The sequence below is a fragment of the Aspergillus pseudotamarii genome (genome assembly GCF_009193445.1).
Source record: "Aspergillus pseudotamarii strain CBS 117625 unplaced genomic scaffold BDV38scaffold_16, whole genome shotgun sequence".
Taxonomy (NCBI): Eukaryota; Fungi; Ascomycota; class Eurotiomycetes; order Eurotiales; family Aspergillaceae; genus Aspergillus; species Aspergillus pseudotamarii.
Window position 1 is genome coordinate 195263 of NW_022475030.1, and position 26094 is coordinate 221356.

The window sequence follows — 26094 nt, forward strand, 5'->3', positions numbered from 1 at the left end:
CAACTGCTACTTGACACTGAATCTCTGATCCATTCATTTTCATATCACAGTCCAAGAGCGCTAAGCCACATTAGGATGCAGTAAGTCACGTGCAGTCTATTCTGCATAAGCGACTATGCAAACTAGTCAAACAAACAACCCAGTGTTAAAGACGACGCCTTAATATTTCTACCAAATCTCTTGATTTGGCTTATAAGTCGATTGGATGAAGCAGTACGGAGTAACTCGACCTCATAAGACGCTCGTCGCAGAGAAGCCACGGTCGCTGTGGTGGAGAGAGTGTTAGGCCAATCTCGGCGAGTTTTTCGGCTCGAGTTCGGTTCATCGCCGACTCGCAATCCAAAGTGAATTCTTTACTTCTTGAAAAATGATATTTCTGGGTAGCAATATCCAGGAATCTCCCATCGTAATTAGTATCGTAGAATGAAGCCCTGCTTTTATGTTACACTTAGAGGGTAGGTAATGGATATGTGGCACTATCACGTCACAACTCTAGTCATGTTCGGCTAAAGACTATATATATTTTTGGTAAGGCTCAGGTGGTGTTCGGAGAATTCAAGTTGCCAAGGGCGAACGAAGTTGAACATAGACCAAAGAGTCCAAGAAAAACACCAAGGGTCATATGTTAGGCTATTTAATCTTTGATGATTTTTGTAGAAAATTTGAATGCTGCCCAGATTATCTCGATGCTGGGAAATAGCTAGGACTCGGAGGATCAATGGGGTTCAACTAGGGTTCAACATCATCACTGACTAATCCCAGGTTAGACAAACAAATAGCGACGCGAGATGAAATTCCGTTCAGTGACATCGATATTACACAGCCATACAATATGACGAAAGATCGTACTAACAAGTGAAAGTTATTTAGCAAGAGAACGCACTCCAAATAGTTCGCGCATCTAACAACAGCCTGCATCTTTCATGGCAGAGCGATGCTAGAATAGCTTCTTCGGACGCGTCGTGTACCTCCCGAATAACAATGTCGCTCACGACAATCCCTTTCTACAATAGCAAGGGATATCTGCCGCCCGATTGATTGCTTAGCATCATTACCATCCTAACGTGGCCATATGAGCGTGGACATACAAGCGATGCCGACCGCAAAACATGTAGGATGCCCCGTTCCAACAGACGAAGGTGCGCCACTGAAGGACATGGAAGTGCGACGCAAACAAGTGGACTACAGCGAATAGGAAGGAGCTAAAGATGTGGGCTGCATACTTGACAATGAGGCCAACGCCGGTAGTTCGCAGGCTCTCGTCACACATCTCGAAGGGTATACGGGGATAGGCAAGGAATAACATAACAGGGAAGGATGTATGGAACGGACTCAATTGTATCCTGGAGAGATATCCATATCCTTGGCTGAGCTATGAGTTGGTTCCGCTACTGACATCATGACGACACCCCAGTAACTATGATGCTGTTATGGCCGGTGGGGATCACAATGGGAAGATCGGGCTTGGAAAAAGAGAAATCTCTATCCTCCAATGTGACTAGCGAACCTGGTGAGGGACACGGGCTGTGGTTTGCTTTTCAAGGAACTAATGGGATGCCCGTTATGCTGGTGTGAATCAGGCTCTAAGTTAGGAGTATTCAATCCTATTTACCGAGGTCTGCTAAAATGGATACATTGAAATCAGAACCTAAGCATAGTTTTAGGAGGTGTTACCCTAAGCCTCACTGGATAGGTAGGTAGGACCTAGAACTCTAGCAGCAGCTACGATTTCCAGCGCGCGCCTGAGAGACGGTGCACAGACAAGGGTGAAGGAAGAATACCCCGGGTTGAAGTAATCCCCTCGGCGCGTATGCAACCAGACGTCTAAAGCTTAGTAGTGTAGCTGACACTCCGTATTTCATGCTATACGTCGAATCGATAAAGGCTGTGCAGATATCTTCCGCGCTACTATGGTTCGTGTCCAATCAAACAGTTAAACTTCCTCCAAGAGGAAGCATCCGTCCTGAATCGTTGATCCCATTGGATTTCTCGTACGTCCAAAGTGTCCGCAAAGTGTCCGGATGTTTTCCGATAAAAGGACATGCCAAGTCGGACTCATCCTAAACCTCGTGATGGCTCGACCACTTCCCCAGACCGTGTAGAGTCTGGGGAAGTGGAGACCGTTAGGGTGAAATCTGGGGTTTAGCAATCACGACCCCCGCTTGTTATGGACAGCATTGTATATATAAAGCAAGCATGATCCTCAATTCGAGACTAACTTAGCTCCCTAGACACCCTTTCCAGTTGCTTAGTGGACTGAGGAAGTTCTTACTGCGAAAGATGACGTCGAAAGATTTAGGGTCAAAAACAGAGGTGGAGGATCTCAAAGATTCACCCCAGCGTGACCCTCTTTTAGAACTATTTCCAATCCTCCAGGACAAAACCCCCGAGGAGTTGGAACAACTCAATCGTTCTGTGGTACGAAAGCTGGACTGGCAATTCCTGCCTTGCATTACAATGATTCTTCTTATGAGGTGAGTACATCGTTCGTGTCCCTTATTGAGGAGTAAAAAAGAACCAAGTATGTTAATGTGTATGATTCTCAACCAGTTATCTTGATCGTATCAATGTCTCCAATGCCCGTCTTGCTGGCATGCAGAGTGACCTCCATATGTCAGATACTGTGTGGTCTGCGGGAATCTCTCTTTTCTACGTTGGATATATCATTTCACAGGTGCCAGCCAATGTTATCATCGCGAAGGGGAAACCAAGTATTCTCTTCCCCTGTATTGCGCTAATCTGGTCCGCGGTCACTATCTGTATGCCGGCTTTGACCTCCGGCTGGGGATTTTGTCTCTGTCGCTTCTTGGTCGGTGTGGCTGAGGGCCCTTTCGTCCCGGCCGTTTCCCTGCTCACCTCATCATGGTATACAAAGCAAGAATCACCCTTGCGGATGGGAATCTGGCACGCGGGTAATATTATTTCGAACGTTTTCTCTGGCCTTCTCGCCGCAGCCATTCTCACAAACATGGATGGAATAGCGAAACTTCGGGCTTGGCAGTGGTTCATCCTTCTGGAGGGGATTGTGAGTATCATGGTCGCGTTGAGTGGCTTTTGGTTCATTCCAAACTTTCCCAACAACACTGGTCGCCGGTGGTTCACTGAGGAAGAAACCGCCATGGCACAATATCGACAAGTGGTTTCAGGGGGTGGAACCCGGGAAGATGAGGAAGGAGATTACTGGGGCGGAGTGCTGCTCGCAGTCAAAGATCCTTTTACGTGGTGCTTCGCTGGTATCCATTTTTCGCTTATCATTGCCCAATCGTTCAAAGACTTCTTTCCATCGGTAAGCCCAGGCCATGCATAAAACGACCCAAATAGGCCTGCTGACACACACGAAGATCGTTGAGACTCTCAACTTCTCCGAAGTTGTGACCTATCTTGTACAGGCTCCACCGTATGTGATTGCCTATATCACCACGCTCGTAGTTTCCTGGTCATCTGGAAAGACCGGGGACCATTGTTGGCATATTGTCGCACCAATACTCGTCTCTCTCGTGGGAGCGGTTCTCATGATATCAACATTGGACCGGGGTGCTCGATATTTCAGCTTGATCCTACTGTGCACGGGACCGTTTGTTGGTTTGAACGTGAGCATTCCCTTACCCCCAAAAGTTAGAGAACCATTTTGACTAACTGATTAGATCCAAATATCCTGGGAAACCACCGTTGTACCACGTCCACGGACGAAACGAGCAGCTTTGATCGCCATCGCCAACTGCGTGTCCTCTGTGTCTCACTGGTTCACACCGTATTTCTTCCTACGGTCCCAAGAACCACGATACCAAACAGGCGGAGGTATTATTATTGCCGGATGTGGACTGTCTGTGATCTGCTGTTTGATCACTCGCTGGTGGTGTATGAGGAAGAATAAAAAACTGGACGAGGCCGAGGCTGAAAGTGGAGATGTCACCGAATGGCGGTACGCGACCTAACGTAGTAGATACGGATCTCACTTTGGTACGAGCATAGTGTTATGAATAAATACGTACGAATTATTATCTATATTAGTTAGCTCTGATAGCCTGTTGTCTCTTGACAGCGTGGAATATAACTTGCGTCGACTGTACTTCGCATTGAGTTTTATCATCAAAGTATTTCCACAGAGTACATTTCATTTGAGCCATAACGAACTAGGGTTAGCTACTCAAAGCCAACAATTTACCAAGAGGTACTTTATTTTATTCAGATAACAGCGTGTGAAGTGATGGTAGATGGAGATTGAGACCTTGCCATCTGACATATGTCTTGATTTCCTTCAATTCCCAGTTGTCCCCATGGGAAACCTGCTGCACTTGGGACACGGGGTCGGATTTCAGACGCCGATTGACGTCTGATAGAGTATGATAGCCATAGATTACGACTCATTATTCGGAGGTCCGATAGTTACAAGGGTAGGCTAGTGTTCGGATACAATCCGACCGACGTTCTGTGCCCGTGAGTCAGTATGACTTCCATCGGAAATCCTCCGGATAGGCCAAGGCAGCAACGCAGAAGTAGGAAATACTTAAGTTGGAAGATGTAATGACTTGGAAGAGGATCTCGACTTGGTTATTTGGCTGCAGATATCTAGACTCAAGCATTTCGGATTCTCGTTACCAGACCATCACATATCATACATCTTCATCATGGGTTCCATCGCACCTCATCCAGCATATACCCTCAACAACCCCTTCCGGACTAGGATTCTAAGTGGTCAAATCACACCGCTTATGTCTATCAAGTTTGTCACTGGCAATGAAATACCCATGATGTGCAAGATGGCCGGTATCCATGCTATGTTCATTGATATGGAACATTCCGCCCTCGACATGCGCACTGTCGCCCAACTGATTCTCGCCTGCAATTATGCCGGTGTCTCTCCCGTCGTCCGCTCACCATCTAAGTCACACTGGCACATTAGCCGGATCTTGGACGCCGGTGCTGCGGCTGTTGTGATCCCGCATATCGAGACCGTCCAGGAAGTCAGGGACATTGTGAAGCACGCCAAGTTTGCCCCTCTAGGGACACGCGGATGCACCAACAACCAAGCAGCGTTGAACTTCCAGCATGTGCCAACGCTCGTGCAGAATGAGATTTTGAATGAGCAGACCATGTTGATCCCCATGATTGAGACTCCAGCAGCAGTGGAGATCGCCGACGAGATTTTCGCAGTTGAGGGAGTCGATGGTGTCTTGGTCGGCTCGAACGATTTGTGTACCGACCTGGGGATTCCCGGAAAGTATGACAGTGACCTGTATCAAGATGCTGTGATCAAGGTGATCCAAGCGGCTAATCGGGCTGGCAAGCCTGTCGGTATCGGGGGTATTGGCGGGCGACTAGACATCCTAGAGAAGTGGTTCAAGATGGGAGCAACTTGGTCATTGAGTGGCCAGGATGCGTCTATGCTGCAAGCAGGTCTGAAGCAGATGAGCAAGAACTACACTGATATTAGTGAGCGCTTACAGAAGGAGCCTTAGAGAAGGGAAACAGTTGTAAACCCATTGTTTGTTCTATGTACATATTATGCATTGTCATCTGCTATACCCGAGAAAAGAAACATCGGATCTCCATACGCGTATTCCCCCAGTCCTACTTCCACATTCCAGAATGTATTGTCTCCGAATAGATCTCGGGAAAGAAGTGAAGCATAGGTGGAAGGTTCATGATCCAACAGGTTATGTGTACCTAAATCGTTGAGTAGGGGCGGCCAGTGGTTGTTAAACTGCGATTGATTTTGTTGGACAGAATGATGTTCACCTGCCATACTGGGATCATGCAGCATACCACTCAACCCCGGCCCTACAGGATGATGGGGTTGTGTCTGCCCGAGATATCCTCCCGTTTGCTGCATTGTCCCGGATGCGACATCGTATTTCCCTAATATATGCACTTGTAAAGCCTCGTAGACAGACACGTAAGGAGTCGCATCTGGCATCTCACGTCCCATCTGTTTCAATGTTTTTTCGCTCTGTTTTACCGCGTCTGCCGCTTTCACCATCGTCTCGGTGTCATGGTCGCTTGCCACCGATACCCAGAGCATCACCGAGAGCCCGGCAGTGAACAGCATTTGGAAGTAGCTCCGAGTGTAGGTAATCTTTCTTTGGTCGAACAAAGAGCAAAACTTCGTGATAGTGCCCACGGCATAATCAAGACAGATCAAAAGGAGATCGCCTGGTGGGATATTGTTCCGCTTCGGCACCAGGTCAATGGCCTTGCGCACGAGAAGAAGCCTTTCCCTCATTAACAACAGATCATACCATTCTTGGGTGTGGTATAAGCCTTGTGGATTAGGGAACACGGGTGCCGATTGCCGCCACTGCTCGAGCTCCGATAGTAACTCTTCTAGATCTGCATAGATCCGCCCACTCGCTGTGATTGAGTCCATTGTCGACGCATGCCCAACACTGCTGAGAGCCCCACTGCCATGTTGGAACTTGGTCCGGATCTTCGAAGTGATTTTCCGCAGCCGCAGGCAATAGAAAAACACTGTCATTTCGGTGTTCCCGGTCGTACTAGGCCTTGTAGTGGCTCTGCAGAAAGCATCCAGATCCTGGAACGATCCAGATGCCTCAGCGGCATCGATTTCTTCGTCATCAGCGTCGGCAGGAAACCCAACCTGGATATCCCTATCCGCAATTGCGGCTGGACGATCCAATGTGATCGAGCTGTATTGGCTAATAATGTAGCATTCCCAGAAGACCCGACGTTGCAACTGTTCTTGCAGAAGACTAGTTTTGCGTCTCATACTCGGTCGAGGTAACTTATAAAGACCTTGCTCGATGCACATCCTCATACATAGTGTGGTCAGCTCCCATATTGATGTTCCTACAATGTATTAGCTAGAACCAGCATAGAAGAAGTACTGAGCACGTACCGATGTGATGATAGATCCCGAACCTCACGACGAGTAATAGATCCTGAATTGAATCCAACCCTCTTGATATGATTTTCGTATCCATGTACTGCAATGCCGTGAGGAAGTAGCCGTAAGGATGGTGTTTATGGACACCAGATCGATATAACATGACCGACCCAACAGCAAGAATCATGAATGTACGAAAAGCATCGTGCTTTGTTAGATGGTCCGGTGTTTGTGAGGAAGAACCGGTTCGGCCTGTTGAAAAGGCAGAATGATACAGCCTCTGGACATCTCGGCGGAGCAGGAATGGGTTTAGGACATGGGGTCCATTCAAGCTTTATAAATCCGTATCAGTTATCAGTTGATAAACCACAGCCCAGTCACTTACTAGTTGTTGAACACTGTCAATGCTTCCTCAGCAGGAGGAAGGGAATTCGGCTGCACCGATGTTTCTAGAATGCCAGAAGGTTGGGATAGATTTTGCAGAAGTTTTATGTTCTGGTCTCTCCACCTGGCATCAGAGAAAAGCAAGCTCATAAAACTGCGACTCTACGGTCAGAGCTTACACCCAATCTAAGGCACCAAAGCTTACCTGATCCCGACCCCCTCCGTGATACTGGGCGATGAAATCACATCATTACTTGGTATTGCTATCGGAGGTTCCAGCGCTTGATTGTCTCTTTCAGGTCGACTCAGCGTCGGACTGTCCGTCACTCCTGCTGTGGAGTGAGAACGTCCCCTGACCACCTCTCGACTTCCCACAACGGTCATCCCTGTCTGAAGACCTTGCACATGCTGCTCTAGTTCATATATATACCTATTCTTGAGCATAAGCACAGGTGGATTTGGAGAAGCGTGCTCAGCACAATGTCAGGCTTACTCTCTTGAAACCGGAACAGTTCCACCCAGGCTAACGGTGAAGCATGCATGGCCACTCTTCATACAAGGCATACATTTTGGTCGAGCATTATCGCACTATCTATAATCAGTAATCCCGCTTTGCCAAGTCAGACGTTAGTGTAGATCAATGAAAATACCTTTATCTTTTTGGTATAACAGGATTGACAAGCCGGAAGTCGAGGGACATGCCTCCCCCCATTACCGTTGACCATGCTTGCCACAGGGTGGGCTCAGACAAAATATACTCCTATCATACCTGTAGGCGTGTATACTTTCAACTGATGGAGCAGGTGGAGGCACAGGGGTACATGCAAGCATCTTCCCTTGAGTTGCCGACATTCATGCATGGCCACTCGCGGGGGAAAGAATGCGGAGCCCCGGCAATTATTGTTACCACTAGTGTGTAAATTAATACAGACAAGGTATGCTTGGCATGGGGTTTGCCCCCTAAAGAAGAGGAAGTCACAAGTGGAGGGACTGGTTTTTTACTGCATCATACCATCTGGCTAACCCTATATGCCCGCTGGGAAGTTCTAAGAACACTGATCAAGTCTACCTAAGTCCTCCAGCCTTGCATAGACTGAATAGGAGCAATCAATGCTAAGTTATGGAAGCCCGAGAGGCTATCCAGATGAAGGCTCGGCCACGAGTATCTCGTTAAAGTTCGGATGACTCCCCGCATTCACACCTCTATATGAGGATTCCATGATTTTATGACATGAGGCTATGTGTAAGTAACAGAACTCTATTGTCGTAATAAATGTGGAAGCAGTGAAATATGAATCTATCCTAATAGTTATATTGTCTTTCGGCAATGCATGGAGAGGGATCTGCCGGGCCTGGCAGAGAGCGTTGAGGGTATGGTAATCGGGAAAGATCCGACCAACAACCCTCGGACAATATCCACTTTCCACTACTTGACTCCTACTTAGCGCTGCTTTACCCCAACACAATGTCCGATAGGATTGTCGCCCTTCCCCGTGATTGTCATTCTGTTATCGGACATGGAGTCTGCTCATCGGACGCCCCCTGCCTCGGCCCCAGCTATTCCACGGAGACTCCAGGCCTGCGAGAGATGCTGGAAACGCAAGCAAAAGGTCTTGACCGATGATGTATGTCCGCCATGTGAGGCTAACCCATCATAGTGTGATAGGCAACTGCCGGCATGCACGACCTGTGTGGAAGCTGATGCACAATGTGCCCCCCGACGCGTCCCCATCGGGTCCACTACGGAAGAGGGTAGTGGCCTCTCGCATGCTGCTGTACCAAAGTGAGTGTTGAGTAGTATGGAAGGCTGAACAGAGCTAATAACAGAATCTAGCTACGTGGAAACCCTCAAGAGAAAAAGGGATGAGCTAGACGCACAGTTTCGACAGCAAAGGGCACGCCGAGAAAGGGATGACTCGGTTCCACCCCAGTCGTCGCCGAACATGGAGACCACTTCAGTAGGTACCCCAGGAGATTCGAAGCAGACACCCTCAACAGCCCCCACTAGCTTTAGTGAGCGGTCGGTACAGGCGACGATGGGGGAGATCGGATTCCTGTCGCGCAATGCGATGGCAGAGCCACGCGACGAAACTCGTGGATTCCCTCAAGAACTAGCTATGGGTAGTATGGTGAGAGCTGCCCTGGTTGTTTCAGGCGAGGATCCATCACAGTCTCGAGATCTTTGCCATCACCGACGAACCTTCGTCACCATGATGGGGCCTGCGACGGGGATCAGCAAAGAGTTTGCCGCACCTTACCAGAACCGTTTCCTCGACCATGTCGGAGTGATGTTTCTTCACCTTGACCGGCGTGAGTTACAAGGTGAATTTGACTCGTACTTTGATGCCCGTGGAGGGCAGCGGAGCCATACGAATGGCCCTAATTCGGGGGCTGCGTTCTTCGAGTTCCGAGTTTACATGGCTGTGGCCATTGGGATGTTACTTTCACCCGAGCCTGGTAGCGAGCTATTGGCGACTGGTTTGCATGCAGCAGCAACGGAGAGACTTGCCATCATTATAGAGCAGGGGGACTGTGTGAAGACCCTACACTGTATGTGGTTGTTGGCTTTGTATTCTATGTTCAGTTCGCTCGGAGGATCCACTTGGCACCTCGTGGGATTGGCAATGAAGAAATGCATCTCGTTTAGATTGCACCGGGAGCTGTATCCAGACTCTGACATGAGCCAAGAAGAGCTAAACAGAAGACGCAGCATCTTCTGGGCCTTCTATGTACTTGACAGGTGAGTAGATTACAAAGGGCCCTTTTCGTTTTACTCTTTTGCGCGATGAGCTTACTGACGACGCCGCAGAACTATAAGTTGCGTAATGGACCGCCCGTTTAGTATTGAAGATGAAGACATATTGGTTCAGGTAAAAGCACATCTACGGGGTATTATTCACAGCTGCTAATGCCGTCAAGCTTCCGGTGTATAACTCTACTTCGAAGACAGTAGCCGAGTTCGACTTTGGTTGTCATATCATCATGCATGCTCGACTACTGTCTAGTGTGCGGAGTTCTTCTTCCCGAGGGCGTCTGTACCATTACCGCAACCTAAGCCACTGGCGGGATTTACCAAAGTCCGTAAAGGAGTTCGCTCCTGGCGACAGTGCCCTCTCCGTCTCGGTCAGACAGCTCACCTGTAGGGCGTTAACCCAGATTGCATTATTGACCCGAGGTACACAGTCCAATGGTGGTATAGTAGGAGACGCTCGAGCTGTTGAACACGATGTTGTCGATGGCTGCCAAGCGTATATAAATGATGCATACTACTACTCTGAGCAAGGAAAGCTTGCAGCATCCTTCGTTGACGGATTCGATCTTTTCGCGGCGGGTGTACTTGTCATTTGCCTTCCTTCCCTGTCGTCACTTGCAGGGCCTCCACGGGAGACAGCCACTATTAGCAAATGTACAGCCCTGTTGACGACAATTGGGGAGCGGTTTCCGTCGCTCAAGGCGCTTAGGAATCTACTTCTAGCTCTATCGAGCGTGGCTACGCAAGGAGCCTACCACGACCCGGTAAGTTTCCCCCACATATTTATAACCTTACGATCGACTAATATGTCCGATATTAGGTTCTAGATGACCTACCGGAAATAATTTCAGATCCGATGCAAGGTTTGATCCAGGACTTTCTCCGGATATGGAGTGCATGATCCGGAAGACGGCCATCGGACGGATTCCGGTCCGATCGATCATATATACCACAACAGATACTCCTATCGCCTCTACCTAACAATCAAATCAGTTGGAAGTATTCAGCTATCGAACATATCGAAACTATGGCCCCCGGAATTACGGAACCCTCCTCCACACTAGGTCCTTCGACTGCTGAAGTCAAGCCTACCGTCTACGTTCTTGACACCTTCCCTCCCAAGGCCATCGAGTACGCTAAGACCTTGTTCAATATTATTCAACCTCAGGATGATGAGTTCAAGAACTGGCGGCAAAATGCAAGAGCACTGTTAGTTCGAAGCTCGTATGTTACGGCTGATGACATCGCAAGCTGCCCGAACTTAATTGCCATCGGCAAGCACGGTGTGGGGATTGACAAGATCAATCAGGATGCCTGCACACAACGCGGTATCAAGATCCTCAACACCCCTGGTGCCAATGCGCGTGACGTTGCAGAGCTGGTCGTTGCACTGGCCTTGTCGGTCGCTAGGGGCATTCGGTCTATCACATCCCGGCAAATGTTGAAGCCCGTACCGAAGGAGACCTGCAATGGGTTGACTCTGTATCAGAAGACGATCGGTATTATTGGTATGGGGAATATCGGACGCACCGTGGCGGAAATTTTCCGCGGCGGCTTCGACGCGAATATTGTCGCTTATGATGCCTACATGCCCGAGGATGTATGGTCCCATATCCCGCATACCAGGGCAGAGAGTGTCGATGAGGTGCTTGTCCGGGCAGACGTGCTCTCTGTCCACGTTCCCCTTACCGCAGAGACTCGAGACATGATTTCTTATCAACAAATTCACACAATGAAGCCGGACGCAATTCTAATCAATGCTGCTCGAGGTGGTATTATCAACGAGGCCGACCTTACCAGGGCGTTATCGGATGGGCATCTATGGGGTGCAGGGTTGGATTGCCATGAGCAAGAGCCACCGAGCCATGAGAAGTATGAGGCCCTCTGGAAGAATTTGAATGTCATTAGCACACCACACATTGGCGCTGCCACCTCAAGAGCGCAACTGGCCAGTGCCACAGCAGCAGTGGATAACCTGTATCAGTATCTGTCAAGACTGTGATTGTAAATAGGTGATTAATATGGATGTGATGAACTTAGAATGCAATTTATTGATATTTATACTCTATATCTTGGCTTGTTTCACCTTTTTCGATACAGGAACGCCCCTACAGTGCCATCGCACACATTGCACGTTGCCTTTGATACTATCTGTGATAAACAATGTTTTCCCATCCGGGCCACCAAAGGTACAGTTCGTCAGATTCTTTCCACCGCCTGGCGCTGTTACAATCCTGGCCTTGGGAATCCCGTCCGCATCCACGACAAATACTGAGCCGAGACTGGGATGGCAGATAAATACATTCCCCTCTTCATCCACGGCAAGTCCATCAGGACCTGCACATCCAAAAGACTGAAAGAAGAGACCGACTTTGGTGGTAGACCCATCGGCATGGAGAGGAAGTCGCCAGACGGCATTGGACCGAGTCATGGCTACGTACAAAAACCTCTCATCGGGTGAGAGAGCCAGGCCATTCGGGGAAATTCCGTTGGAGACCAAGCAGTCAAGCTTTCCCGTGGGCGAAAGCCGATAGACGCATCCAGTCTGATCAGTCATTCCTGTTTGACCCTGATCGGTAAAGTAGATGTCGTTGGTGGAGGAGACAATCAAATCGTTAGGGCCTTTGAACCTCTCAAGGTTACGCCGAGTAAGCAGTGGGGATATTGCATTTGTAGAAGGGTCGAACAGAAGAATTCCCTATTCCGGTCGATTAACTAACAAATATTTACAAGCGATACATTTAATGTAGGCACATACTTGCTTATAATCTGCAATTATGATGCAGCCATCCTCTCGCACCACAAGGCCGTTCGGCTCACCATCCCATCGCACGCACTCCGTTACCTGCTTTTCCGCATCCACTTTGAGGATCCGGCCATAGGGCACGTCTACTATGTAGAGACTCCCATCGGCAACGTAAGTGGGACCTTCGAGGAAAATGTCAGAGGCTGGAAGAGCTGACCCGCCGCGCCACTCAGTGGGTTGGCCGGTGCATCTGAGGGAGTCGGGAATGCGGACATAGATCTCGGCTTGGAACACTTGGGGAACTGGATAGAAATTCATTTTTCGACGGACAGCCTAAGCTACATTGGCTATATGCGGAGGGGTATATCGAAGTCTATATATGAACCTTGAAATTAAAAAAACTCTGTTTACCCCATGGGGCCGTGAGGCCGGTGGAGCGTCGGATATTTTCCGATGCCCGTGTGACCGGTCAAAGTATGGAAGTTGAAACCCTAACTAGTAACATCCTTATAAGTGTAAACAGACTAGTACAAAATTTCAATACCTTGAATTGCTGTACCTCTAAATAGAGGGTGGGAAGCATATCTCTACATTCTCTTGATTATTCATTATAGATTTCTTCCGAAGATCCTTACGCCATGGGACTTATATCGGATGCAAAAAGGGCCATGCAAGATGCCCCAAAGGAAGTTTTCAATGCCTATGTTTTGATGTGTACATGTTTCTTCGCCCTTTCCGGCGTGTCGAAAGGGTTTGATGAAGGTGAGCAATGATCCCCTGCCAAGTATGGAAGTTTCATACCTGCGTTAATATTAATTTATGAGCCTATTACAGGAAACATTGCCTCAGTCGTTACGCAAGCACATTTTAGGACCCGATTTGGTGTCGATAGACAGTCAGAGGAAGAGTATGCCAATACAAAAGGATGGCTAGTATCTATAGCCACGGCCGGAGCGGTCTTTGGGTGTCTTGGGGTGAGTTGCTTTGCTGCAATTCGACAGGTAAATCAACCATACTTATGCAACTCCATATATAGTGCTCCCCCATTAATGATCGATTTGGTCGACGTTGGACGCTCCGCATTGCTACAGTCATCTATATTGCTGGCGTCTTGGGCCAAGGGCTTTGTGGCGGAAATCTTTCCGGGCTTTATGCATCCAGATTCATTGCAGCGTTGGGAATTGGCCCGTTGTCAATTGTTCCTCCGGTTTATATTACTGAGGTACGTCACGCCCAACTGTGCTTTTGCTATGGTGCCACATGCTCACTCAGCTTTATCAGATCTCGCCCAAAGCTATTCGTGGTCTTCTTACAGTTCTGTTTGCGGCTTGCCAACAGCTAGGCGTAGTGCTGGGCTTCTTCATCAACTACGGAGTGACTAAACAGTACCCCGGCGTTGACGAGCAATGGATGCTCCCCACTCTCCTTCAGATTGTCCCGGCTATAGTGTGGGGATTTGGAACGTTCTTGTGCTCGGAGTCTCCTCGATGGCTTCTTTACAAGGGCCAACGAGAGCAAGCAGCAGATACACTGTCTAAGCTTCGCCACTTGCCTCGCGATCATTCTGTGATCCTGTCCGAACTAGCAGGTATGGATGCTCAAATATTGCATGAAACCGAAGCAGTCAGTAACGCGACCATATGGGACCTGCTGAAGGAGACTTTTGTCCCCGTCGAGAACCGCCGTCGCTTCTTCTTAATCTTTATGGCCACGCTTTTCTCCCAGTGGTCGGGGGCCAATGCAATAACCCAATATTCCCCTACCATATTCGGATACTTGGGCATCAACGGAGATGAAGCCAAATTTCTGGCAACCGGAATCTATGGCGTGGTCAAGTTCGTGAGCACGGTGTGCTTTGCACTATTCATTGTAGACTTCATCGGTCGACGGCGATCATTGATGACTGGAATCGGCCTTCAATTGATCACTTTGATATTTGTCGGCGCATACCTCGGCGTTACCAGTCATCTCTCAACCGATGAGATCGGTGCGACTCCTAGCGCCTCTCGCGCGTCTACTGCCGCCATCGTTGCAATCTTCCTCCACGCAGTGGCTTGGAGTATTGGCTGGTTTAGCATTCCTTACCTTGTCGGCTCCGAGATATTCCCTATTCGCATCCGGTCGCTGAACATGTCCATTTCAATGGCGTTCCATTGGGCGTTCTATTTCGGATGTTCGCGCGCCATGCCAAGTCTGCTAGCTGCTACACATAAGTGGGGAGCTTTTGTGTTTTTTAGCTGTATCTGTCTGATATCCTTGGTTTACGTATTCTTTGCCATGCCGGTGAGTACCAAATTCTAGTTTATGATATCGCCACTCACCATTCTTAGGATACAACAGGAAGGTCACTTGAGGAATTGGATAGCCTGTTCCAGCGACCGTGGTACACCGTTTACCAGGTGGCTTATCCATCACGCGATGAGATTCAAGTCGAGAGACTGGAGGATAAGTTGTCGGCCGATGGAACATCCAAGCACATTGAACAGGCTTAGAAAATTTCCATATACGGAATATGTGGTTCGAGAGCTCACTTCCTGATTGGTCAACCTGAAATCGAACTTGTATGTCTAAAGCGGGAAGGCGGTCAGACATTAGTTGTGTTAACACGTGATATGTCGTGTGATCATGATACAGACTTCAAGCAATCAAGCGTCCTTGCTATCAGTAAACGACTACTTTTGATCCTAATTCCTACTGTACTTGCAACTACTCATTCGCTGTAATGGGCCGCGAAGTATAGAGATAAGAACTAGAAGGCATATGCAAGGAACATACAATCTCTTTATTTATGACCTTTAGCCTTCCTACCTGCCAAGAGGGCTACATACACACCTACAGTGGATATGAGCTATGGCTCCTCCGCGCATAGCTTAATACGTCTCCCTATGATGGGTCCACCTCCACCGTTCGTGGACTGTGGCGATATGGTCATATGACCCAACTGACAGTATTTGAGGCAATCCCGTTATTTTTAGCCCTCCAGATTTGTTCATGTCAAGAGGGTGATATATCATATGGTCACCATGAGTTAGACAACTGTAAAGGGTACCCTAGCCATGGTTATGTCCTGGAGATATGGGATCATTTTTTCCCAATGTCGCAATCAAGGATCATAAGATGAGGTATTATCAAAGCAATTTCAAGACGGACATCCGGCGATAAGCGAGTGGGGAGAGTACGAGGAGATCATCCAATCTTAACAAGGGCCCTATCGCTATAATAAAGTGAGATGGCCTGGTCGGGCCTCGGTCTCGATCCAATCCAAGATCTGTACCCGGCCGAATCTATCGTCTCAGCCGATCGCACACTATTACAGATTACAGTAGGTAGAGAGATGATAACTAAAAGTAGGTATTAAAATGTACTATTCAAACTCAATTTATTTTTATAAATCATGAATAAGGACTTGGTTCTAGAAGACTGTCAACAAAAGTCACCTGCTTCGAGAGAAGCCTTTTGCTTTCCCATGAGGGGATCATCCGAACCCTCCCGCTAGTTTCTGGTAATTTGTCAGGGTCCAGGGCCTTTTAAGTCGTTGCATCATACCAAGACACCACTCGTGCGCGTTCAGGGGCGCATAGTGATAGTGTGGCAAGGTTCGGAATATGGTCTACGTAGGGCACGAGCTGAGACGCCAATGAGAAGCCCAAACTGAATCCCCATATCAATAGCCGTGCTATGCCACATAGGGCAAGTCGCATGAAACCCAATGGCACCGCGGTATTTAGGTTCTAAATAGCGTTTGCACCAAACGTGGTGTCTTTCGAAAGGTGACGTGATGTGGGATTTGATAGGCGCAGGCTCGTATTTCCACGACGGATGGTGGAGACGTTGGAGCCCCATACCTGAGCTCCACTTCACCAAGTCCCCAATCACATCGTGATGCTGCCCTAAACCTCGTCTTCCAGAAGAGGCCTCGAAATCACCAAGGTTGGGTGCTCCTCGCCATCCCCCGGCTGACGCAGCCGCATTGTCACTGGTAGTTACAATGAAACTGAGGCTTTTTGTCGAAATTAACTTTGCCTGCGCCGTGGGTAGTTTTGAGCCAGTCCCTGCAGGTTGCTACGTACGTATGTCGACCATGCCAAACAACCAGGATTCGGTTTCCACTTCTTGGCTGAGATTCAATCCCCGGTGGTCCGAAAGTTATCATCATATGTAACCTTGCGTGCGCCCATTTGGGGTGCGACTTCCCTGGGGGCTTAACAACCCGGTCTGGCGATGCAGAGAAACCATGTCCCAGTTCCATGTTGAATCGTGGATTTGGTATGGGGTCACGGTATTCATAATAATTCTGCGATTGTGAGTGTTTCAGTCATGATACATATCAGTAAATCCGAATACTAACAGGTTTATTATCCAGCATATCGCGACTGCTGTTGGTGAAAAGTGTGAAGAGCCTACAAGTGGAGGATTATCTAATGCTCTTAGTATTGGTATATCGCCACCGACAGAGACACGAGCAGACTGGTCTTTGCTTACAAGTCTTTTCCATAGTGTTTCTACACGGGGCTGGTAGTCACATTGAATCGAATCGAACATGCGCATACGAATTTAATGAAACCGGGCGACGAAGCGCATTTGACACCGGAGTCGATCGAGGACCGCATTTATGGTAGCAAACTGGTGTTGGCAACTGAGCAGTGCATGCTAGCGACAATCTGGGGATGCAAAGGGTGCCTTCTTCTCCTCTACGCCAGGTTGACGTGAGTTACAATGTCCGTGTGTACCGAACAATGTGCTGAGAGGGTTATAGGGAGGGAATTAAGCAACAACTGGCCGTCAAGATCCTGGCTGGCTATGTGGTTGGGTCATACATTCTCTTGGAAATCCTTTACTTTGGTGTTTGGTGTCGGCCATTCCACAATTACTGGGCTGTTCCCACACCCAACGGTATGTGTGATAGCTTCTCACTGAAAGGCCATGTCTCTGACCGGTAATCTTAGAGCAATGTTCGACCGCGACACATCACCTTATTATGACAATGGTCTTCAATATTTCGTCAGACATTCTCATGATGTGCATTCCGCTGCCACTCCTCATATCAGCCAGTTTACCAATACGCAGGTACGTTCCAAGCGACGTAGGCTCCGTCCAGTATTTAACAACAGGATTGTAGTAAAATCACTCTAGTGGGTGTATTCAGCATGGGAACCTTCATTGTAAGACCGGCACTTTTTTTCAACCCCACCGATCGCGACTAATGACCCTTAGATCCTATGCGCCACTCTCAGCAAAGTCTACAGCTTCAAAGACCCCTTCAGCCCCCAATGGCTCTTCTGGTACGTTCGCGAGGCCAGCACCGCCGTCTGCGTCGCCAACATCCCCAACTGTTGGAGTCTGGTTCGCCGCGTCTTCAACCTGAGTTCCTGGACCGGTAGTTCGCACAGCAAAGGCAGGACACACCTCTACACCCCCTACGCATACGGAACTGGAACGCATAGTAGGACGAGACGACACACATCCTCACAGAAAAAGAACCTCTGGACATCCGTTACCATGTCCGGAGTACGGAAGACGGAAAGCGCGGAGGAAATTATCAAAGAAGACCCTGAGCAGCAAGCCCACCAAGGAATCCCACTCGAAATCTGGCACCAAACCAGCATCCACGTCACAGAAGAATTGCCCAGGCCTGATGACGTCCATAAGGGTGCCACTACAACAGCTCCAGGCCGGGGATAGGCCCCGGGCTTTGCGGCTGAACTAATGATAGATAATCAAAATAAAGAGGTAATGATAATATCGCCAATAGACCAGTCTACAGACCCGCAGCCCCGTAGTTGGATCAATAGAAGTGAGCTGCATAGGGGTCACTATTCCAAACCCCTTGAATTATCTATTCAATGCAGCTTGCCCACAAACAAAAGGCCAGTGGCGGTCGTATAGCTTCGTATACGAACAAGTTCAAGAAATTTCTCCGAGATAAACCCGAGATAACGCGTCGACCAATTTCCATGACGGGGGAGTATGTGGTCCTTCTGTTAACTTGTTATCGAACATTATTCGAATTGTGGCCCTGCCTTCACATGCCTTGAAATGCCGAGGAGTGTCCTTAATCCACGACATCAACTCCATCAGGCCAATGCCGGCCACCGCTTGTTTCTGGAGCCATGGCTATCTTCTGTACGGAGTAACCCGTACTATGGTAGTCTTTTTCCTTACTGGGCTAAGCTGTGGGGTCTGGTTGAAACCTCGATCGTCTCGCTCTACCGATTTGGAACGGAGAGGCAGGCAGTGCAGCGTCCACTGTGACGAGGGGATCTGCGCCTTGATTTCCAGGTTTAACACGAGACCCGCCGTGCCTCCACCAACACCGACGATCAGATAATCGACAGTGTTTAGGATCTGAACATGGCCGACCCGCGGAACTTGGGAACTTGAACATCCGGGAGTCTATTGACTCTACTCCGTATCCGTGTCTCAGAAAGGCGTGCACAGTCGGGTTTGAGATCCTTCCCGCAGGACGTTTTACCTCGCAGAAAGTGTATTATTGTGCTCCGTACATAGACGCTGTCTATCACGCCTTTCCATACCGTATTTGTCAAACATAGCCGGCTTGGCGCAATCTTCCAATCTCGGTTTTGTCGCCTGGCCCGCACGGCACTACACACGGAACGAAAGCCATATGGAGCTTGATAGAAACGAATGTTGTCAGATTTAGAAGTTGGAGTGTTCCTGCAGGATTGTGGCATGCATATGAGTTTATAATGAGCATGTCTTACACCATTCTTTGGGGGGGGGGTTGGTTGCCCTGAAAAGAATCCACTAATCAATAGTTACTCTCCGACTCTCCGGTTCTCGTTCTCTAAGATGAAAACAAAATGATACGAAGACCTTTAGCCATGTCGCTTTGTTCTCAATCCACTCCGTGATTCAGGACAGGCAGACCGTTATGGTTCATGCCATATCTGCTCGTAGTATAGTTTCCGATTTTGGCCTGGGCCCTGTTAGACCTCTAAACTCAACCCGAAAGGCTGGCCGAGCCCTAACATTAACGCATTGACTTTTGAAGCTAAGCCGCGTCGGCTTATGACCTACAACTGATAGACTTAATTAAAGTTTGAGGCCACTTCGTATGGAAGGGCTCCGCGACCGTTTCGGCCTCTAGAGCCATGGGTCGACAGACCCGTCTCCGCGTGGCACTTAAAAGGTTTTATATTTTTATGTCGCTTATCTAGTTAAGAGCTTATTCGGCTTAATCCCGGCGAAAGATACACAGATGGGATCAGGAACATAGACCGGTATATATGAACCACATCCGAGACACTAGGAATCGTGCGGATTCGAGGTGAACTCGGCATTTCTGTCTGCCATGTACCCTTTTGCCAGGGAGCTCGCTATTGAGTCATGGATCTTATGGGCAGTGGGTTAGTTATCGTTCGTCGGCAACAACACTTGTTACGATCATTAACATCGAGGTGATATAGGGATTTTGATTATCGGATGTCGCCTGTTCGTTCCCACGTACATTGACTGCCACGGAGAGAAGTACTTAACGGAGATAGAGTTTCGCGTCGTATACGGTTAAAGTCATGGAGCAAGCTACAAATGGATGATGCGCTTATGTGCGTAATTGCAGTACGTGCGCGGTCGAACAGCTGTAAGCCATGGACTGGGATTGACACAACTGAATAGCTCACCTTCACGGGGGTCACTGTCACGGCGAATATCACGGCTCGGGTTAGCAGTGATCCAATTGTTCACGAAGAATATCCTCCACCACATGCTGAAGCGCTCATGGTGTTGGGGAACAAAATGATCTTCACGTTGGAGCAGCTCGCTTTGATTACAATATGGCTGGTCAAGGGCTGCCTTCTCATCATCTATAATCGTCTAACGTACGCCGGCGTCCAGAGCGTTTGCGCACAAGAAGGCTAATGTATTTCATCGGTAGGCTTATGATGAAAGAGCATTTAGTTGTGAAAATTGTTGCGGTATATGTAGTCATCTCTTTCATTGTTATCGAGGTCCTCTTCTTAGGAGTCTGGTGCAGGCCCATCAGATATTACTGTATGTCATCTCTTATATCAGGTTTAATACACATCAACTAATGCGTTACAGGGGATCTCGACTCTGATAGCTGTATGAGGCAACTCATATCCGAACTCATTGAGTGAAGTGGCGGCTGAATATTTTTTTATAGACCAGTGTGGGACCTATTTAAACCATCTGATCACGACAACCGTTTTCAATATCTCCTCGGATGTGATGATGTTGTGTATCCCATTGCCGCTCTTTATCCGATCACACTTACCTTTCAAACAGTAAGGGTACACTCAATGCGTGAGTATATCAAGGTACACAACTGACTTCAATCGCAGAAAGGTTGCAGTGTGTGCTGTGTTCAGTCTTGGTGGGATCGTTGTCTGTCAAACCCAATATACCCCTGCTGAGATAGATTGCTGACCGGTGCCCAGATACTTATGGCAGCTCTGAATAAGTACTACAATTTCGCCAAACTCAGCAATGCCCGGTTCCTGGTTGGTGTGCATACCATGCTATCTCCCGACGATTTGCTAAACAATGAGACAGAAATGGTATGTCGCAGAGGTAGCTACCGCGGTCTACGTCTCGAATGTGCCACTTCTCTGGCCTCTTCTTCGACGGGTCTTTTGCTGCCTTCGTTCTACCGTTCACTCCAACTACACGTCAGGCGCGCCCAAACCGAGCGGCCCGCAACGAGGTCTGGCGCCATTGCGCTCCCATTCGCGATCGCATTCGAGATATCGTACCGATTCGGCACATTCAATCATCAACCACTCGCACGGGGACAGCATGCCAGACGCACATGAGTTAGTGTTAACTCCGGCCCGAGAACGAGGCTATAGGGCCGACATTATGGGGGACTCCGATACAAGTCCACAACAGTCTAAGGATATAACAGTGCACAGAACTGTGGAGGTTACTCATGAGTATCCTTGATAATAATAATAATACTAATAACGCTACTATGGTTATCCTAGGTCGTAAAACGTACGAGTATTAAACATAACTGGGGTTACTATTGTAAATGCTTAGGGCACTAGGCTACACCTCATCACCACTAGCTATAGTGTGGCTCTAGTAAAATGAAATGGTGTATAGTCTTAACTGGGCATCGTACATTCCATTACGTGTACATGGGTAGATATACAAGTTCATGCCACTGCATCATTCAGAGGATGATGTTTTCCCAGCTCCAGAGAACGGACAGCCTCCAGCCACCGCCGCCGTGTCGGCTACAACTTCCGCGTTTTCGCGGGCAATCTGGCGAAACATATCCATAGGATCATACCAGACATCGATCCTCTCCAGCTCAAGCTTGTCATTTACCTTAGCAATAACAATACCCTGAATATCGATAAGGCCGCCATGCGCCTTGACTCTGACCTTCTCTCCACGACTAGGTAGGACTCGTCAGTATCCGGTTTATGTCAACTAACAAAGGGACTCACTCGTTATATCCCACATAATCATTCGCCATAACACCCCAATGTCTCCATTTGAACACCACAGTCGGCGGTCCGCTGTATACTTCTTTCACCTCCCAGGCAAATGTGGGCATCATGCGCTTGAATGCCTTATGGCTGGTTTCGAAATCATTGTGTGCCGGATCATAGTAGGAGCTCGCGGTCAGGAGAGCGTTGTAGGTGCCGACTTTGAGCATATGCTCGCCAGATTGCGGCGGGCCTCCGTTTAATGAGAAAGAATATGTCTTCTGGTCGATGGTCCTCCAATCGGCGAGCGAGGTCTTGAATGAGGCTTCGATTTCCCAATTTTTGACGAGTTTTTCGACCAGGTCTGGAAGGCTTCCGGCCTCGTGTGTCATTGTTTTAGCTTAAGCGATCGCGTCAGCGGTTTTTGTGCTTTGAGAATGTGACCGCGAAAGACGAACTCTGCTCATAATAATCTCTAGTCTTTGAATAGTTCGGCACCCGGCCATGTCGCCAGGCGGCCTCTGTATCTTTTAGGACTGCATCGGCGTCAAGGACGTAGTCAGGAAGTGCTGGTGGTGCGTCACCCATTTTGGTATTCGGTTGCGACAAGGTTCTGTATGTTTAACAAGGGCAAGAAAAATATGAAAGTGGGATGGAGAATGCCCAGCGTATTTATTCCCCGAGCCATGTCAGACGCCAGCTATTAGCCAATTGGCATTGGCCACTGGGGTAGTGGCTATGATTACTCGCTATCCACCATTTACACGTCGTTGATGACAGCGGCATGCCTCGGTAACTAGTGTCGAGGGAGACAGGGATCCAAGCGGCCCAGAAAGTATAGTATCCAATCCCAAGAATTGTAATGACCATGCGTTGGGCCGTAAAAGTGGGTAGCGTGACCATTTTTATGAAAGGAAGAGGATATAGTTTCCGATAGTCCGAGCGAGCATCCAAAGGACGACTGCTGAACCAATCCAGCTTTTCGCATTGTTCCTTATCACACTTCTCCCCCCTTGGTAGATAGTTGGTGGTGTCAAACCACTGACTCGCATATCCCCGACGCTTTTCGAGGATAGCACGGGCCAAGGTTCGGTGCGTGATCGAACATCGGCCTACAATCAACGATTCCAGCTGCAGGCAATATAAACGGAGCAGATCCCATTGGATCGAGCGATCGGACCACAGTGGACCAGGGAGGGTCCAGACCCAGCACAGGAGCAAACGGAACTGCCGGCACGACGTTGTGACAGAGGATAATAACTCACAAGAATCCTCCAGGTCTTCCGGTAACCTTTGGCTCCTTTCCTATTCGGCTTCTCGTATCCACTGCTTCGTGCTGGTAGGCTACGCCGACAATAAGGATAACATGGTATATGTTGTAGGTGCATCTCACACTTCGATGGAAGAATGTGCGAAGATGTGGAGAAGCCTATCAGATCTGGGTCGATTAAATTGTAATTCGTGCGCTTCTTTGAGGCTTAGTGGCCCGGAATTATATTAATATACATAGCGACTTGTTGATTGGACTGCCCATCGTCAAATATATTAATCATTGGTAAGCCATTGGTGGGGCTCCAATGCAACCCAGTGAGACAACCAAATTTCTCGGTTCGCCTTTGAAACAAACAGCAGCTTGAGGAGCGTGTCATTGACGTTTCTTGACCCCGGGAAGATAAATATACTTAACGTGTTATACGAATCAACCTGTGCTTTGGCCAACTGAAGAACGGGCTCCTGGTAACATGGAGTGGTACTCTATTCCACGGGTACTGTTAGAATAACGGCTTTGACCGTTCACCCTTGAGTAAGCATGGGGGCTAACTATGAACTCTAATATAGGAGATATTGATTAAAGATATTGGAAATCGCATGCACCTTCTTGACGTATTCCCCCTTAATCCGTTTCCGACACTGCGGACTCTATCCACCACACTTCTGCCGTTTGCCCACTATGAGTAGCCAGCTTTCCATCTAAAGTGTTCTATTGGATATTGATCCCAAAGTGGCCGAAAAGGTGGTCACTCACTATGAGATCGAAAATGTGTTTAGTTATATTGTAGCACCCACTAAGGGTCTTCGCTCAGATATGCCCAGATGAAAGGGGCAATTGTGCAATCCTTCCAACGCTACCCAATCTATAGCATTCTAGGCAGCCCAATCAATTTTCTCGTTCATAATTACCTATTTGACGTTATGTAATCTCAATCCTCCTGAGTCCCAGGCTGCCAATAATAGATCCATACTGATCGGAAGACTTCGCTAAAACGTTCCCAAGAATGGCGGGCTGGTACCCGGCCCACAACGGCCGGAACGGAAAAGTTTAAGTCGTGAGCCAGTCGCGCAAAGTTTCGCCCCTGAGTGGGCCTACAAAACAGCTGAGGCCTATTAGCAACATTGCGCTGGTTCGGAGAAAAGAACAGAAGAAGTTTGCGATTACAAGTTATTATCACTAGGGTTTTCTCAAACCCAGTGATACGGCCCATTCCCAAAAGGGAAGGTCATCCTTGTACTAATCGGGTTAGTGGAAGCATACCGAATGCAGTAATTTAGGTTTTATCGCCCTCGAACTTGATGTTGGAGCTTGATTGGAATGATGTCAATCACAGTATTGGAATTGAATCCCCTTCTAATTGAATCTCCGGTTACTGCGAAATTGTTATCAGCCTGTTATTATAACTGTCCAGCTTCCAGTCATCTATCTACAGTGTTTTCACAAATTCTGGCAGCACCGAATTCATTCGGAGGCTATTATCTATATAGACTACTGTATCTGCCCGAGTTAATTTTAATATTCTAGCTTATAAAATAGGCAATAAGAGTAAAGATAAGGAAATCTTTATAATTACTTCTTGTTAAGAGGACACACCAGTCCTATGCCCGAAAGCTAGGTAAACGGATCCTCACCACGATTAGAGTCATACCTTTTAGACAACTTCGACTTCGCCCTCTGCCTCATCATCTATCTGAGCACCGTTTGCTGCTCTTACTGGAATGATGTGTCGCATTAATTAGGGATCAATAGGCTCTAACTCTCTGGATTTTCGACAAGTGTACCATAGCTGATATCGATTAGAATAAGGCAGGTCACACCTTCTTCTACAAACGCCCGAGCACAGACGAGTTTTATGCTTGAGACGGTCCTGGTAATCAAAGCGATGCTATAGGTCAAATTAGCAGACATATTATGCATTGATAAAGACCTATTGCACCATGGAATGCGATAATGTTGGGCGTGCTTCATTGTTAATTCTTAAGAGGTTGGCTACTGGAGGAACAATCTCAAAGGGATTTGGCTTACAGCCTGCAAAGTATATATATATGCCAAATAGCATTAGTCCATCCTGCGGAGTACCTACCCAGCTCCTTGGCGGCTATATGATCTACGCAAGAGAGAATGTGGGGATACTCGGCTCTAACAATTTACCTGCTCGCCGAGGAGATTGGCTATGGCACCAGTAGGCCTTAGCTGGTCGCAGAGGACGAAGCCATATCATTGCCTATCCCGCTGACCGGACATAATACCCGCTGACTCGGGGATGATAGTGTATCAGTATACTTAACTCCATAAAGAACGAGAAGGCTGACAGGCTGACTGCCCCATAGACCCACCGCGGACACTCTAATTGCATTCCTAACACACCATTGGTCGGACCCCGCGCATGTTCGGTAATAAAATAATGAGAGGCCATTATTAACTGTAGGACTCGCTCTGGTTGTAGCGGCAAGACAGAATTTTTACCCCGTTGCTATTTAACCATGCACGTTGAACCATTGAAGGAAGAAGGATCCTGGCCTGGACAACTCGGACGAAAAGACGCTCGAAACAACCCGCAAAGATTAACATAAAGGCGCTTGAGGATCTTCGATCTGAAACTCTGGGTATAGCACCATTCTCGGAATTGATAATCACCTTGATTCTGATTGTGTAATTAGGGCCAGAATACGACATTAT

General features: G+C 48.2%; 8 protein-coding genes across 8 annotated transcripts; 5 read left to right on the forward strand and 3 right to left on the reverse strand.

Annotated features, from left to right (window-relative positions):
- Positions 1-751: 751 nt before the first annotated feature.
- On the reverse strand, positions 752-1577 carry BDV38DRAFT_242469 (uncharacterized protein). The gene has a single exon (XM_032054104.1). It carries the CDS (start codon positions 1304-1306, stop codon positions 1052-1054), a length of 255 nt encoding a protein of 84 aa, XP_031915417.1. The 5' UTR covers positions 1307-1577; the 3' UTR covers positions 752-1051.
- Positions 1578-2280: 703 nt separating this feature from the next.
- Positions 2281-3935, forward strand: BDV38DRAFT_291418 (major facilitator superfamily domain-containing protein; the record flags this gene model as incomplete). Its single annotated transcript, XM_032061734.1, has 4 exons — positions 2281-2474; positions 2551-3286; positions 3342-3590; positions 3645-3935. The coding sequence occupies 4 exons, from the start codon at positions 2281-2283 to the stop codon at positions 3933-3935; spliced, it is 1470 nt and encodes a 489-aa protein (XP_031915418.1).
- A 693-nt stretch (positions 3936-4628) lies between these two features.
- Positions 4629-5459, forward strand: BDV38DRAFT_281121 (HpcH/HpaI aldolase family protein; the record flags this gene model as incomplete). Its single annotated transcript, XM_032059472.1, has 1 exon — positions 4629-5459. The coding sequence occupies one exon, from the start codon at positions 4629-4631 to the stop codon at positions 5457-5459; it is 831 nt and encodes a 276-aa protein (XP_031915419.1).
- BDV38DRAFT_291419 (fungal specific transcription factor domain-containing protein) lies at positions 5279-7378 on the reverse strand (the record flags this gene model as incomplete). Its single annotated transcript, XM_032061735.1, has 4 exons — positions 5279-5571; positions 5706-6807; positions 6857-7176; positions 7230-7378. 4 exons carry the CDS (start codon positions 7376-7378, stop codon positions 5514-5516), a joined length of 1629 nt encoding a protein of 542 aa, XP_031915420.1. The 3' UTR covers positions 5279-5513.
- A 1367-nt stretch (positions 7379-8745) lies between these two features.
- Positions 8746-15218, forward strand: BDV38DRAFT_291421 (uncharacterized protein; the record flags this gene model as incomplete). The annotated part of the gene is made up of 15 exons (XM_032061736.1): positions 8746-8853; positions 8887-9011; positions 9063-9968; positions 10038-10098; positions 10148-10744; positions 10981-11852; positions 12081-12231; positions 12262-12358; positions 12408-12437; positions 12903-12958; positions 13341-13488; positions 13561-13700; positions 13763-13948; positions 14008-15009; positions 15057-15218. The coding sequence occupies 15 exons, from the start codon at positions 8746-8748 to the stop codon at positions 15216-15218; spliced, it is 4641 nt and encodes a 1546-aa protein (XP_031915421.1).
- A 1547-nt stretch (positions 15219-16765) lies between these two features.
- BDV38DRAFT_50984 (uncharacterized protein) lies at positions 16766-18608 on the forward strand. The gene is made up of 7 exons (XM_032063454.1): positions 16766-17028; positions 17090-17162; positions 17224-17432; positions 17483-17619; positions 17673-17793; positions 17846-17888; positions 17941-18608. Exons 1-7 carry the CDS (start codon positions 16961-16963, stop codon positions 18406-18408), a joined length of 1119 nt encoding a protein of 372 aa, XP_031915422.1. The 5' UTR covers positions 16766-16960; the 3' UTR covers positions 18409-18608.
- Positions 18609-20038: 1430 nt separating this feature from the next.
- BDV38DRAFT_269879 (uncharacterized protein) lies at positions 20039-21132 on the forward strand (the record flags this gene model as incomplete). Its single annotated transcript, XM_032057045.1, has 7 exons — positions 20039-20093; positions 20154-20178; positions 20232-20304; positions 20362-20564; positions 20621-20736; positions 20846-20990; positions 21048-21132. 7 exons carry the CDS (start codon positions 20039-20041, stop codon positions 21130-21132), a joined length of 702 nt encoding a protein of 233 aa, XP_031915423.1.
- A 520-nt stretch (positions 21133-21652) lies between these two features.
- BDV38DRAFT_51162 (uncharacterized protein) lies at positions 21653-22764 on the reverse strand. Its single transcript, XM_032063455.1, has 3 exons — positions 22601-22764; positions 22161-22542; positions 21653-22108 (listed from the first exon to the last, which is right to left on the reverse strand). Exons 1-3 carry the CDS (start codon positions 22728-22730, stop codon positions 21877-21879), a joined length of 744 nt encoding a protein of 247 aa, XP_031915424.1. The 5' UTR covers positions 22731-22764; the 3' UTR covers positions 21653-21876.
- Between the last annotated feature and the right edge of the window lie 3330 nt (positions 22765-26094).

Bases quoted from the DNA above. Each gene is read 5' to 3' on its own strand.
- BDV38DRAFT_242469 (XM_032054104.1), bottom strand. From the start codon at position 1,306: ATGTTATTCCTTGCCTATCCCCGTATACCCTTCGAGATGTGTGACGAG.
- BDV38DRAFT_50984 (XM_032063454.1), top strand. From the start codon at position 16,961: ATGTCCCAGTTCCATGTTGAATCGTGGATTTGGTATGGGGTCACGGTA. The intron at 17,163-17,223 runs GTATATCGCCAC...TCTTTTCCATAG, and splicing joins ATCTAATGCTCTTAGTATTG to TGTTTCTACACGGGGCTGGT. The intron at 17,794-17,845 runs GTACGTTCCAAG...ACAGGATTGTAG, and splicing joins GCCAGTTTACCAATACGCAG to TAAAATCACTCTAGTGGGTG.
- BDV38DRAFT_51162 (XM_032063455.1), bottom strand. From the start codon at position 22,730: ATGGGTGACGCACCACCAGCACTTCCTGACTACGTCCTTGACGCCGAT. The intron at 22,543-22,600 runs GTTCGTCTTTCG...CGATCGCTTAAG, and splicing joins TAGAGATTATTATGAGCAGA to CTAAAACAATGACACACGAG. The intron at 22,109-22,160 runs GTGAGTCCCTTT...AGTCCTACCTAG, and splicing joins GATTATGTGGGATATAACGA to TCGTGGAGAGAAGGTCAGAG.